The sequence below is a fragment of the Ptychodera flava genome, chromosome 21 (assembly GCF_041260155.1).
Source record: "Ptychodera flava strain L36383 chromosome 21, AS_Pfla_20210202, whole genome shotgun sequence".
In the NCBI taxonomy this organism is placed as follows: domain Eukaryota; kingdom Metazoa; phylum Hemichordata; class Enteropneusta; family Ptychoderidae; genus Ptychodera; species Ptychodera flava.
This window is the reverse complement of record NC_091948.1, coordinates 19113978-19129276: the sequence shown is the minus strand read 5'-3', so window position 1 is coordinate 19129276 and position 15299 is coordinate 19113978. Positions and strand designations below refer to the sequence as shown.

The window sequence follows — 15299 nt, the reverse complement described above, 5'->3', positions numbered from 1 at the left end:
ATCGCTGAATTATTGTCCCAAGAATAATGTTCTTTAGGGTGAAACTTTTAGCTGTGTGGTTTCCACCGACCCACAAGGTTCAACAACCGATATGATAAATACATTACGAAGCAGTCCTTGGTATACTGCTGATAACGATATTGTCATATATACCTTTTGTGCTGATAGTGTATCTTCGAGATTGCAGGTAAAGCGCAATTTAATGAGGACGGCGGAAGCACTTGTTTTTTGAGCCAAAAACCATGGCTGATAAAATTTCCGCGTGTGCCTTGGTAAGAAGATAGTCTTCACTTTGGCTTTCAATGTCAACGTAATCACGTTTTCATGGCAATTGATAGCTTTAAATCGAGTATCGTAGACTTGATGAGTGACACGATCGAGAAATTACTGTACAATGCCCCTATCATGATGCGGTATCGTTCCATTTTTTATCTTTCGCACTGATCACAGATAAGATCGATAGCATCGTGAATTAACTGAATTTCATGGAAGGATACTGTGGTTTTAGTCGCGGACATGATCTAGACTCGACGCTATACGGACAAAACGAAGTTATGCCATTTTGATGGAGATGGACGTCAAATTTCTCGTACGCTCTCAGCGATTGTCTTCGCACTATGGGCAGCGTGGCAAGTTTATGCAAATTATTCTTAGTAACCCTTTCATTTACTAGTTAAAACCAGTAAAACTGACAAAGCCATTTTCGATCGGAAGTGTTCCAGTACAAGAATATAATCTATCCTAACAATTATCAATTGCTCTTAAATATGAACAGACGACAAATATTCTAAACATACACCCAGGAATAAATACCTACACACATCAGTGATACACATATTTCGTTGTGTGAATGATGCGAAGCCAACAGGGATAACTTCATTTTTTGCTCTTGATGTACAGAATGTGAAAACGTTAGGTTCTACGCAACTTAACACTGCTTTTCAGCGAAGCATGGTAGACAGCCCCCGGAGTGCAATGTGTGGCCCCTTTACACCTGTCAGATTTAAACATGCTTTAAACAAATCCCTGAATTCGTACAGACCACCGTGAGTAAAGAAGACGATTAATTTTATTTGATTCGAAGGACCCGGCATGCTGTTTGCGGATACGGTATTAATAGTGACGTAGTCCACCGAACCAACTCGTTAAAGTAGTAGAATTCGCTGAAAGGCACTTGACTACTCCATTAGGCTTCAATACTTTTCTGTGTTTAGAATTGAAGCGATATCTACTTTACCTAGACAGGCCAGTGAGGCAACGTCCTTGATATCTGCTAGCACCTTTTTTTACTCTATTTTATACCTTGACGATGCCATCGGCCCTCCGACGGGAAATGTCAAATCCAATTCTCGCCGAGAATCGAACGACGGCGTGGTCTGGGCAGCCATTTTTGTTGACTAGGTTGCAATTTAACTCAGCAAATAGCAGTCAGTTGTGATTACGACCCGCCATTTTGTGCTAAGGTGATCAAAGCGACCCGGTGACGGGTAGGTCAATTACCTGCAAACTTACAGTGCCCCAAGGAATGGATTGAACGGTTTCTCTTTTTATTTGCTTTTCTTAAACAAAGATTAAATAAAACATTAATCGGACAATGAAAAACACCCATGTACGAAAGGTCATATCCCAACTGATACAAGACCTCTTGACAGAATCCGAAAAACCAACTGAAATCGTTTAAAGCGGCGGTCCTCAATCCCTGGTTTTCGCATTACTTCTTGTGGACTCTTTCCGTGGCACGAGTGCCTTGTCTTCCTTTGGAAGTTTTATCAAGTTAATATATGTGTTTTTACAGATGAACAGTCTGCCTCTTTAAGTCGTCGTTGATGATTCAAGTACATTTCTGACTGTGTTCAAGACAGCAGACTCGTTTAGGGGTATTTTCAACCCATTTGTGACGAAATAAATTCAGGAACGGAGGCGATGAATATGTTCAAGATTGTTCACACCGTTCTCGTCAGAGGCATTTTCATGAGTTTGAAGTTCTCGTAGTCTTCTCTTACTATATTTGTAAAGCGTATCTCTCTATTGGATATTCACGCGTCGACATGACCGTTGATTTATTTTCTGTCATGGGTTTACAATTCCTAATAATGAGAATGAATGTTACCAAATTTTCAACGAGCCAGTAAAGCAACTATATTTCACAAATTCTCTGTTTGATTTCATAAAGCACTTGTTCAATAAGTGCTTACTGACAGTCCAATAAGTATGCTTAATTTTGAAATAGCTAATCACACTCATTAGTCATCAAAAGTTTGAACTTGACTTTGTGATACTTTGACTATGTTACTGGCATGCAGAAAAGCGATAATGTTCAATTTGGATTGAGCTTGTACTCCTCGATATTCGGAAATTCCAAACGGTGTTTTAATTATAATAAGTGTAGTTTGAGATTGACTTGGAAGATCGGCGCGACGATGGAAAGAAGATTTGTCGGCTCTAGGTCTCCTACAGGCGGCACATTTTCTTTGAAGAGGGTACAAGGCACTCTTCAGCATCATAACGGTAAAGATGACCATGATCTCGCTATCAGGTTTTTCCGTACAAGGTCAATGTCATAACTGCTCATAATAGGCACATTAAATCTAGCAAATGTTTTAAATGAAAAGCTTGCCGCTCGTAGACTTAATATCAGCCCATTTGTGTTGACAGTTGCCATACAAACAAACTGCCTCTTTCAATTTCCATAAATTACGGTCGCCAGATACCGGTATTACCGTTCGAACGATTCACCGACTTAAAAGGGACGTAAATCCGGATCAAAGTTTTGATCGAGTTACAGCCCGCCAGAGTCCATGCCCCTTATTGAGATTCTATACGCGGTGAAGCCGGGGGACAATCGACGATTGAGTACTAGATTCTAACGACTGGATTTACGAGTAAACACGAATTGATTAAGTACTTCGAATTAACCCAGACACCGGATTCGTGGAATATGACTTTGCTCAATGACATGACCAAGGATACGAAATGAGTCATTTGAAATTTGGTATGAAAATCATACATGATGACGAGACTGTTAATGGCGTATGCGCTAAAATTAATGTCCATTGTACAAAATTCCCGTGATCAGTTTTAAATATAAAACACAAAGTTAGAAAATTTTAATTGCTTCATCTACAGGTTTTATCGTGCAGTACTTATAAATTTATGTAAAATACAAGAGCACGCAACATTTTAGTCTTCTCGAAGTCTTCGGTTTCTTTGAGGTAGAATGCGCCTCGGGGACAGATATTCGGACTCTCAAACTTTTACAATTCGTTTCTGATTTACCACTTGTGGGGGTTCATTTTAAAGCTCCAGGTGTAAGCAAACTTTTTACCGGCTTAGTTTTTTGAAATTCGGAAATTCTATTTTTCTCCATAGAGTTAACACAGGGATGGCGGCCATTTTGAATTTTAAATATCAGTAAATCTTGGATTATTTGTTTCTTTAGTGCCAAAATTTGCACGGTGATCTCCGACTGTTATTCTTGATTTTGAAAGAGAATGATTGAAAGATTCCTTGAGGAAAATTTGAGCAAAAGTAAAAGTCTTTAACTTTGGAGGCGCATACTACCTTAAGGTTAAGATCCATTAACCATGAGATTATTCCATATTAATTTTGTTTATTTTTTTAATCGAATACAATGGGGGGGGGGTTCCACTTCTAAAATAAAGGCAAAACGCATAACATTCAACTTGTCACAGGCCACCATGTGTGTGACGTACAATATATTGTTAACAACTGTATTAGCCCGAACTGAATTTATTTGTCAACGAAAACATGTTTGTCGGTAAGACTGATTCAAAGTACTTCACAAACTTTAAGGAGAGTAATGAGAAAATAAGCCTGTATCATGAAAGGATATCCAAAGTATCATCAAAAGTTAATGTTATTCACTCTTCAAATATCTCGTAAAGTTGTATTTCATTTCTTACCATATTACCAAACCATACATGATTACATACGTGTTTGTACATGTCTGCCAATGACGCAATTTTGAATATTCAAATGACAAGGCCTCACGTAAGCCCAATCAAAAAATCTTTGGAAATATACGGCAGACGGACTCACAAAAGTACTGTACGTACTTACTTTGATGATGCGATCTGTCGAGAACCAAGACTTTTATGCGAAAAACTTCATGTAGTTTCACCAAGTATGATGAGCACATGTACGTTCTGTTACTTTTGATGCTCGTCATTATCATCATGGCAAGCATTCACTGACATACTGTCCTCGAGTTACTGAAGTGCATTTAACAAAACCTACTTCTTGTCACGACGTTCTATGCAAATCGTTAGCATCGATTTCCGAAATTTAAGTCCTGACTTGGATTACGTCGACAGTTTGCAGGAGATATACAGGTACCTTGCCGTGTCGACAAGAGAGGCCGTTAACCTTCAACATTCTTTAAATTAAAGAAATAGGAACATAAAGCCGAAGGGCTTTCATATAATACTGAAAAAATGTTATAGATATTATGGATGTTTCATTTAAAGAGAGATCGTTTATCATTGTTTTTACGGCACGACTGTGTTCATTAAAAAATCATGCCGTTTGTACGTGTAGCAGCGCAGCGGTTTGCCAGCTACCAATTTATAACTTTACAAGAGTTAGATGAATATATATCAAATGAATATACTAGTACATTGTATAGATGTCCTTTTGTCGCCGAAGTTAACGGGTGGGGTCTTCTAGTCTGCGGCTGTGCGTATGGAACCCATACGACGAGTCTGTTGTTATGCATGACATATCCAAACCTGAGATCCCAACATACATAGTGTATATCCAAAAATTTTAAATAGCGGCTGTATCGAAACTGGTGACGTGGCCGAAGCAGCTTCATATAAATGAAGGGTCGCTACCAAAGTTTATTTGGCAAAGTCTTAATTGTAGTGATTTGAAAGCTATTGAACTGGTGAACTATAAAAATGCATCAAATACTGAATTTGCTTTACATTTGCTCGACACTCATCGCCAATTTCTGGGAAGAGGCAAGGTTTATCAGAAAGAAAGTCGCGCAGCCGCACACGGGACAGCCCCTTCACGTTAACATCGTGCAAATGAGAATGTTTGCTTCAGACATGTCTTGACCTGGTGTAGACACCGATTATTTGAATTGACTGTCAGAGTTTTTTTTGTATTTGAGAAGATTTTTCCTGCAGCTGAAGTTGACGTCTACAGTACTTATCACAAAGGTTAAACAATAAAGGTCACAATTATCAATAATTGTTTGTAGTATTTAATCCATCGACAACGACGTGTCAGACTCGGTATTTTATGGTAAACTTATAACTAGATGTGGGAAAGTACCAAATAAGTTTTGATATCCCTAACTCATTTACTAGGTGAGTAGGTACAATACAGGGCTGTGAGTTAGAATCCGATCGAGAAAGTACTGAATTTTCTCCACAGCAATGCCGATTTATAGCAAATACATAGCTAGTGATAGTTTCCTATTTTTTCATTTCCTTCGCACAAATAAATCGTTTTACGATAAGTATGAAGTTATTATTGATCAATGAAGCGCTATGGTCTCGAGCTCCGCCGTGAATTCTAGGTCTCACAATAGGAATAATAGTCGTTTTTGTAGAAATTATGAGGCTTCTCCTTGAAGACGTCAAAGATGTTATATATGTGTAACAAAATATGATCTACCGTTTACAGAAAGGGCAGAGGGGTTTCTTGTCCATACCCTTTCTGTAGAGGTCGGAGTTACGGTACAAGATACGGTAAAGGGTTTAGAATTGAAATTCATGAGTTTCCGTATCCATAGCCTCTTCGTATGCGGTTTGCCATCAAGATTTGCGGTAAGAGCGACTTTGGATATATCGTCGTTTGCGAGAGTAGTAGCACAGATCAAATTCTGCTGAAATCAGGTTGATAAAAACCATGATTCATGACATAGTCATTATAAGGACTGGCTAGAAGACTTTATGCAAGGACGCCAATGTAATTCGTTCGTTTTACAATATCTGATTTAAGCGGAGGACACGATTGTCATCACCGCCTAAGTGCGGTTCTAAATCCTACAATGTAATGCGGTGAGCTTCACTGGCTCCTCTCTGTAATCCATACCCTTCCTCGTGATGCAATTGACATTTAATATTCGTGTACTCGATCCTGGTAAGAGTGCGCAAATACATGTTGAATCTACTGGTCTGTGTATATTTGCATGTGAAAGGTTTGGGTAGGGATGTTAGGGGCGGACATGGTGAACATTACCAAGAACGTTATTATCATAATGGGTTGACAAACCACAGTTAACTGTTTTATGCGTGTGCATTGTCCCTTTGTCTTTTGCTTCAGTATTAGATACAATATCAAAATGTCAAAACCATATTTAACATTACGACGTCAATGTCAAAATGGCCTCTGTAATTTCTGTAACAATGTCTTATTACAGAATGGTCAGATTTTAATGATTTGGTGTTTCATTTTTACTAGATCTATGTCAAAAAGACGAAATTCATGAAGCAGGTGTTTTGTACGAAGGAGACCATGAAGTATTTTTAAACTCCCTCAAAATCTTTTAAAGTAACATGACGTCACATGCTCTACTGCGTATCAGTAAACCTTAGTAGCATTATCGTGCATACACCGTGAATAAAAAAAAATCACAAACTTTGTTTTGTGGACATTAATTATCCCCCGCTAGAAGCCATCAATTAGGACAATTGCTGTACCCTTTGATAGTATTTTCTTCGTCTTTGTTCCATAAAACAAGTTTGTATAGTTTAATCTTACATATACACTTTTATCGGGCAGCCGAGTTACTACACAGTAATTTTCTTGGGGACTCGTACAGAAGAAAATCTAAATAACCACACATGGCAAAAGATACGTACAAGAAGAGAAAAACTAGTGGAGAAAATATCTTTCGATATTTTCTGTCAAGTCACATTTGAAGGTATAGACACAGTGCACCAGAATCGCCGAAAAGATATTTGTGTGTGCAATATGCAACGCTATTGTAGACAAATGTTGTTGTTGACAATTCTATTCAATTGGTAGATCAGAAAAGACTTGTAAAAATCTGTCAATGAAATCAGAAATTTCACACATATACAAGTTGTGTTGACAAGTTGAAAATTTGGCGTTTCGATTTATTTTTAGAGTGCAATAAGAAACTTTACAGATAGCACAAATTACTACAAAATATATCAAAAATTACGACTAAATGAGCTTTAAAACGAGTATTGTTTGTAGCGTATGGGTCAATAGGCCTATGTTTTGTTTTAAATACTAAACGATTTGGCTTGTTTCAAAATTGATACAAAATATTTATTTATAAAAGAATGGCAATATTTCATCCTTTTTTTTGTTCATCTGTCGATTAGCTTGGCGTCGGATCAAGCAGAGCGATGATAAAGTTTATGCAATTTGATTTATCACCATGGGAAGTCAAAGAGCACCTTTTGTGCTTTTGACCTCCGTGTCAAAACCCCCCCAAAAAAACCAAGTAACACAATATACAAAGATAAATGGGTGTATATTACTGTATTTTTTACTGTGCCATGTGCCCGGCAGTCGGCGACCTTTTGACATCGATAGAATGGTCTCCAGACGCGGGGTTACACTCTCTCGCTTGTATTCGGTCTGTAAATTTGGAATACTGATTTCGACAAATACAGCATTTGGTGTTTTGGCAAACAGGGGAGTGGATCTAAACTTCCTATTCATGCCATTTCAGTGCACTTGTTTGTTCATCGCTAAAATGTACATTACACATGTATACATGCACGTGTACATCCATCCATCTATCCATCTATCCATCCATCCATCCATCCATCCGTCAATCCGTCCGTCCGTCCGTCCATCCATCCATCCATCCATCCATCCATTCTTCCTTCCATACATACATACGTACATGCTCATGGTATATTAGAAAGCTGAATGTAAATAATACAGAGTAATGAATGTATTCAAGAGCTTCATCTATACATACATTTTAGCATAATCAACTATTATATATATTGTTATGTAGGTCATTTCCCCCACACTCATCATGACCTGAGTTCAATTAGTCTAGAACATTCTCAAGGTCACTGCCCTTGATGACCTCACAACCTTGAATTCAATTAGTCATGTTTGGAATGTTCTGGAAAGTTGATTAGTTGTGTAAGGGAGATAAGTTTAGAACAGTAATTAGCATGTCAATAAAAGTTCTAGATTGTTCTTACATGCCTTTATAAAAGGGACGTGCACAGCTTCCAGTCAGACTTTTGGGATCGTGTCTCTTGTGTGTTACTAAACTCCAGCAGTAGTCATTCTCAAGACTTTTCAAGACCTTCACTGCCAACGCTGGATTTATACTGTGGACTTTGTGCAGCTTCAAGCCTGCAAGGACTGTTCATTCATCCAACTGACTGTTACAACTCTGAGACTGGAGCTTTGCCGTCCCAGCTGAGATAAGTAGTCTGCACACTTTTAAAGCTTGTACTCTATCCGTGACTTAGCAATTAGTTTTATTTTCGTAATAAATTTTGTTTAAACGGAAACTGCTGAGTTCACCCTTTTGTTCGTTTTCTCTGCACGTAACAATATATATATATATATATATATATATATATATATATATATATAAACAGATTACTTCAAGTACAAAGTAATGAAATCTATTACTTAAGTTTACTTAAGTTTCATGCATCTTGCAATCCTCACTTTTATCTGAGGATTGCAAGATGCATGAAACTTTAGAAATAGATTTCATTACTTTGTACTTGAAGTAATCTGTTTATTTATAACGCTCTGCTTTAGCATTGAGCACTGTAATTTCCCACGAGGACATCTGTATACTTCGATATATATATATATATATATATATATATATATATATATATATATATATATATATATATATATATATATATGTATATATCCATACGCTGTTTCTTTCATGCAAAAAGATATACCCGATGGCTATTAGAGTAATAAAACGCAATTATGAACAACCTTTTTGGCCTTAAAGCTATACTTTGCCGTCAATAGTAAAGCCTGCCCCGCTAGCGCCATATAATAGCACTTGTCAAGTTCAGAGTGGACATCCTCATCGTATGTTTATCACATGTAATCCGAGGAATATATTCCCGCTAGGATGAAAGGGAATGAAAATTGCAAAGGCCGTCCAAGTCATTCTCCATGCTTGCCCTATCTCGCCATACAAAGAAGGCCGTTTTAGGCGAGGAATTGCTTTAAATAATAGATGACTTAGATGAATATACTTGAGAGAAATGTTTTAAACCTGATCACGGATTTTAATGTTACTGATCGACGGCAAGGGAATGGTTTTAACCGTGCTCTCGAGGCGGGATCTCCATGGTGTGGTGACAATACCAACCATTTGACCGCCGTTTCAAAACTGTAGTTTATAATGCACTTATTTTATATAGTCTATGTATCGCCTTCCACTTAGCACATTGCACTATATCATCCGTAATAATGACAGTCCATATGAATATTTGCTGTGAACGGTTGATTAATGGGACGGTTTAGCCGACGTTGTCTTTTCACGTATGCAGCACACCTACTGTCCTGAAAAACTAGAGTTATTGCTATCTTTGCAGTGCGGGTGTCAGATCAGCTTCATCTGCAAAAAATTCTCTCGCTTCGACAAATGTCATCCCCTATACACACAATGAGGGTTGATATACAGCGCGACCATCAGATACTCCTTTCATTATGTCGCTCACTGGGTCTCTGAACAGTCAAGCCAATTGTTCAGGATCTGCAATCTATGTCAATAGGTTGCTACTAAATTGATATATGGTTGCCGATGACCTGATCATTGTTGCCCCAGAGGAGTTTTCGCATCATTGCTTTTGCTCATCCCAATGTAGGTAACTGGCGGGAAGTCCTTTTATTTTCCCCTTTGCTAAACTTGGCACCCTCGTTTGCTCCCGTCACCTTGCCGGAAGTAAATCAAAATTTTGCCCAGAATGGAAACGAATGGCATCATCAAAGCAGTGATATCCTAAATAATCGCTGGCGCCAACTACATAACGTCTGTAAGTCCCGCTGTTATCACCGCATCGAACCGTACAAGTTTTATTTCTGCAGACTCATCGTGCTATCGGTTTATAGCGTTGATCTGATGGGGACCGTATGACGAGCTTGAGGAAATTCTAATATCTCATCTCAATATCACGTGACTGATTTGCAACTAGTTCCCAAAGGGCACTAATAAGTCGTAGACAAGTGATGTACACAGATGAATAGTCTTATGCCGTAAAGGGCAGGCATTATAGTAACACTTTGAAGTCTACTTTACCTTTCCAACCATCACACCTCTGGTCTTTTTCGCCTCGTTGAAACCTTTAGGCGAGGGTGTGTATGGCACGTATTTAATATCGCCAGTATTGATGGAAATGTGATTCTGCAAATGCCACCGTGAAAGCCATTTCCAGGACTATAACTGTACTCATGATTTGCCTGTAGAATTTTACCCCGCACTCTGCAATGAAATTTGTATCATTCTTGGTTGCATGCCTCATGACACGACTAACACGGTCCCTTCGAGAGACACCTCATCACATTTAAAACATTCACTATCGTAAAAACTTCACAATCAAGAACTCTCCCCAAAATAATAAGGTATAACAGAGTTACTTTATACTGCAATACATGATGCATAGCAGGAGAGTGATAGCGATGAGACTCAAGCAGGAAACACGGTATTCGAGTGAATCCGCCTGTGACATAGATGACATGTACCCCTACGCCGGACACGTAATCCTATTAAATCGTTAATACTTAAATGTAGTGCAGTCTACGCCTTTCAATTCAATATTCAGTGAATGAATGAGTGTAGTTTACGTGATGGTAAATTAGAGGTACAGAAAAAGGGAAAATACCTAATCTGTGTCATCTCTAGATACTCGTAAAGAATTTCATTAAAGACAATCATCGAGAAATCTGTGGATGTAATCGATGAGGTTAGTGAAATAGCATGACGAAAGGCCGGGTCAAATGTTATCACACAATTCATACAACTATGGTAAATGTTCACAGCCATACTCTCCAGTTTTGAAGTCTTTGGGTTCTTGATTTGGTCTCTCATTCCGCTTCAACGTTATCATCTGTAGTTTGCTGTCTCCTTACAGCCCCGCGGACTCTTCTGCAAACGCAACTTGCCCGTGCAATTAAGGTAGTGTGCGCCTCGAAAGTGAGACTCAAAAATTTCCTCAGTTTTCCCTCATGGAATCTTTCAACTATTCTCTTTCAAAATCAAGAAAAAATATTGGGGTCACCGTACAAACTTTGGTGCTAGAGAAAAAGAAATTACCTAAGATTTACCGATATTTGAAATTCAAAATGGTCGCCATCCCTGCGTTAACTTTGTGGAGAAAAATAAAATGTTTGATTTTCGAAAAACTAAGACGTCGAAAAATTTTCTCACACCAAGAGCTTTAAAATGGTGGTTTATCAGAAAAAGAATTGTTGAGAGTCCGAATATCTGTCCCCGAGACGCATTCTACCTTGAACACAGATTAAACTACTTCAATCTTTGCATCATGTCACACTAACCGTGGGGTATTCAGCTGGTACAATTTCGAAACGCACTGCGCGTCTTTCGATCTACTATCATATCATCCCATCTAGACTCTCCACAGTCGCTGTGCCTTGTTTTGTGCGCGCCCACGATGGGCCTGCATTCGAAGGCTACGCTGTGAGCACGCGCTGCCAGACACAGCGACTGTCGGTTTTTGCAAGTATATGAATATTCATAAGGGTAGAGACGTCAAAAGAAACACCTATCTAACTGGGCGGAGAGAATATATACTAGTAGCTGGTAGACCTATATACGCGGTATGTTTTTATTTTTCATTTAAAATTTTATTTGGCTATGCTACTTGTCATTTTTGTTTTGATTAACGGATGTGTGGAGTTCTACAAAGTACCCGGATCAGGCAGAAATCCGACCGGTCGCTTGCAAGAACGTCCAGACCCTGGGATTCGCGTCGCGTCTCTGAAGGGCGCACGCGTGTTCAAACAGGCATGACAGGGAAGAAGGCGAATCGCAGGGTCTCTGCGCACATCCCATCGTGCGCCATAGTTCTTTTACCGGTTCCATGATGCAGTGCGCGACAGGGTATCCAAATTCGCTGATCACTGCTTGTCACTGAGGCGGGGACCAGCCAAGGTATCCAAAGCGTACGTTACGCATAGAACTTTTTAGCCGTAGGGTACACGCAGGGTACGTTACTCATAGAACTCTATGGCAGATTACACCCTGACTCATATTTTCGTCGCTGATGGTTAGATTATACACGGGGCATTATTTGGTATTGCAAATTTGTGTCATTCTTCTATAACAATCCATTGTACAAAACAAATCTGCATGTTTTCGCTGTTTTGAGCTTATATTCAGTGTTTGATAAAGTTAAGTCACCGCAATGAATTGTGGGATAACCGGGAAAAGGTCTATTGTTTCAATGAAGCGTTCAGCAGCCAGCGTCGAGTTATTTGAATTACGCTACATCATCATGTATTTACCACACACAGTTAGTGTAACTAATTTTTCCAAAGAGATGCGGTCGTGACCATAAAATGGGCATTCGTCACCATGGAGAAGATAGCTGTACGTCAAAGTAAGGTGACCTTTGACACCAAGATCTCCGGAGATATAAAGCGAACACCATTAAACTGCCTAGATATCATATACAATAAGGCAGACATAGCGAACCATACCAGATTGTGGCGTCGTCAAAGGAGATGGCAAGTTAAGCTCTTTAAAGAATAAGTACATTTATCAAAGTCTTCATTTAGCTGAATAAATTACAGAGCTGATATCCACCATGTTTCACGATGATGATGATGATGACAATGAAGACGGAGACAGAGAACTAATGATGATAATGGTGATGATGACAGTGATGATGAAAGCTGAGTGATGATGATGATGATGATGATGATGATGATGATGATGATGGTGATGGTGAAGAAGAAGAAGAAGATGATGATGATAATGGTGATAATGTTGATAAATATGTTTTTTTCCAAAAATTGTTCGTTTCCCAGCACATTATTGTTTCAGGCAACCTACTCTCAAGAATGTGAGCTTAAATATGCAATAGAAGGTAATCTTTGATATAGTACTTCACAGTCTGTCATTGAAAGTCGCGCACAACAGAATTGATTAAACCGACAAAGACTGCAGTGCAATCCACAGACACGAGAAACTTGTAACAAACAAACCTCTTATGCTACTCTTTCAGTAAAAGATGGAGAAAGTCATGCCAGATGCTCTCTCTCTGTCTCTCTCTCTCTGAGAGGGTAATGCCAGGGACACGCACAAGTATCACTCTCGCCCAACACCTACGTGTACATTGATCGAAAAGTCTGCACGTCTCATCCGTAATTGCACCGCGTTCAGTGACAGTTCTAACGTATGAAACATAAACAACGGTTTCTCATTGTATTCGGGGATTTCAGTGAGTTGTCTACGACAGCTATTGCGAAAGAATATCGGACTTTGGCATTCTGGTCACGTCGAATGAAAGGAGACTGCTGCACGTCTGTCTGTCAGTAATTCAGAATGAAATATACGCATCTGCATGAATATGAATATGAACTTAATACTTACATACTGCATGTATATGGAAAACTTGCAAAAGAACTCATGGGTCTGCCAGTGGGGATTGATGTACAACTTTGCTGTCACCGGAGCGCATATCACAAGGAAGGCCAGATCCGTGATGGCATAGTTGAGAATGTACAAGTTGGTGGCCGATCGCATGTCGCGGTGCTTCAGGATGATGGACACGACGGCCGAGTTACCCATGATGCCAATCAGGGCCATGAAGCAAAACCCCGCCGCGACGGCAATTTGGTAATCTGGTCTCCGATATGGATAACGGGGTAGGTAATAATAGTCGCTGTAATTTGTAAAGTTGGTCATCATAATCCCACGAATAATCGGTATACATCAGGGCACGATTCTGCTAAATCCAACAGATCAATGAAGGAAGAGTTGATCAGCAAACGATCACTTTCAGTTGTGTGATCGAAAGCTTTCCGGTGATAAACAATATTACTAGCAAATCAAAACGATAGTCTTCGCTGTAGTTCTACGTCTGACGAAACGCCGGCGGTCACAAGAAATCAACCTAAAGTCATCTTTTCGAAAGTCGTTGTGAAGGTATCGCAGCGACCTGTCCGTCAGTATTTGTTTCCGTTGAAGTTGGGCAACAGCTCCGGCTCTACAGCGCGTCAATCGCTAGGAGACTCCGACGGCCGGTTCAGCTTTGTGTAAAAACACGTTCACACTCGACTTGGCGAAAACTGGAGCGAATACTCACGCAAAACAGCTTAATTGACAGCTAGCGGGCATTCCACGGCGACATCGCTCTGCTGCACCGTCGTTTACACATCACTCGGAGTACAAAGCGACTCGTCACCACAACGTAACAAACTGTACAACGCGAGCGAAAAAAATAACAAAATGTGATTAAAGAAAGAAAATTAAACTCTGTCCCCATAGAAGATGAAAAAACACGTATGACAGAGAAACGAAGATGTTGTATAGAACAGGCCAGATCGTAACAAAGCCACCACCCGTCGATTCGACTTTCGCAGGGGATGGCAGATCGGTACTAGTAACAACAGACAGGGGACACCTTAGATATGTAGCTTAATATTTGCATAAACACCCCTAGCTTTGTGTCGAAAGTCAACAGATTTTCCTCATATGTTATACATATAAATTACGTGGAGATTGTCTGTATTTATGCGATACCACAAGTATTGTCGGCGAGGTTTGCATCAGACCTTGGAATGAAATATTACCATGGCAATTAAGGAAGTGGGCTGTGTTATTAGTTTTAACATAAAATTCTTCCTTATCGCCCATGTGTTGCTGTATAGATAACATCTTAATGGAAACAAAGATAAGCAAAATTTTTACGATATGATGAAGTTGTGGAGTTGCTTATATTGAAATGAAATCGGATAAATCTTGACAGTCAGTCATGGGTCGTGAGGACGTTGAGAATGTAAGTTTATTCCTCGCACGATACGACTTGTGAATGGTGTAAATTTCAAACGAATATTTTTCAAAGCCGGCCAGATCTTGCATGAGGTGTATGAATTTACGGGTGCCTGGGTTTGGCCGACGGCATATTCGCCTCGGCATGGTGCGAACTGTAAGCCGACTCTGCATAGACTTCTAACCCCCGCAAGACTTCAAAACAGGACACCCAAAATGCACGTTTACTTTTTGGAATACGAAGTTACGTAAATCAACGGACCAAGCCATAGTCACATGCTAACATTTAGACCTTACTCACGCCCTTGCCTAAAAATAACTGTTG

The 15299-nt window shown here is 39.4% G+C and overlaps 1 protein-coding gene across 1 annotated transcript in view; it reads right to left on the bottom strand.

The window, feature by feature from the left end:
• The window catches only part of LOC139121629 (G-protein coupled receptor 54-like), a 33530-nt gene extending 18943 nt beyond the window's left edge, over positions 1–14587 (bottom strand). The window contains exon 1 of the mRNA XM_070686682.1: positions 13574–14587. Coding sequence (XP_070542783.1) covers positions 13574–13891 — 318 coding nt within the window. The 5' untranslated portion in view covers positions 13892–14587. The remainder of the gene's footprint in view (positions 1–13573) is intronic.
• Positions 14588–15299: the final 712 nt, after the last annotated feature.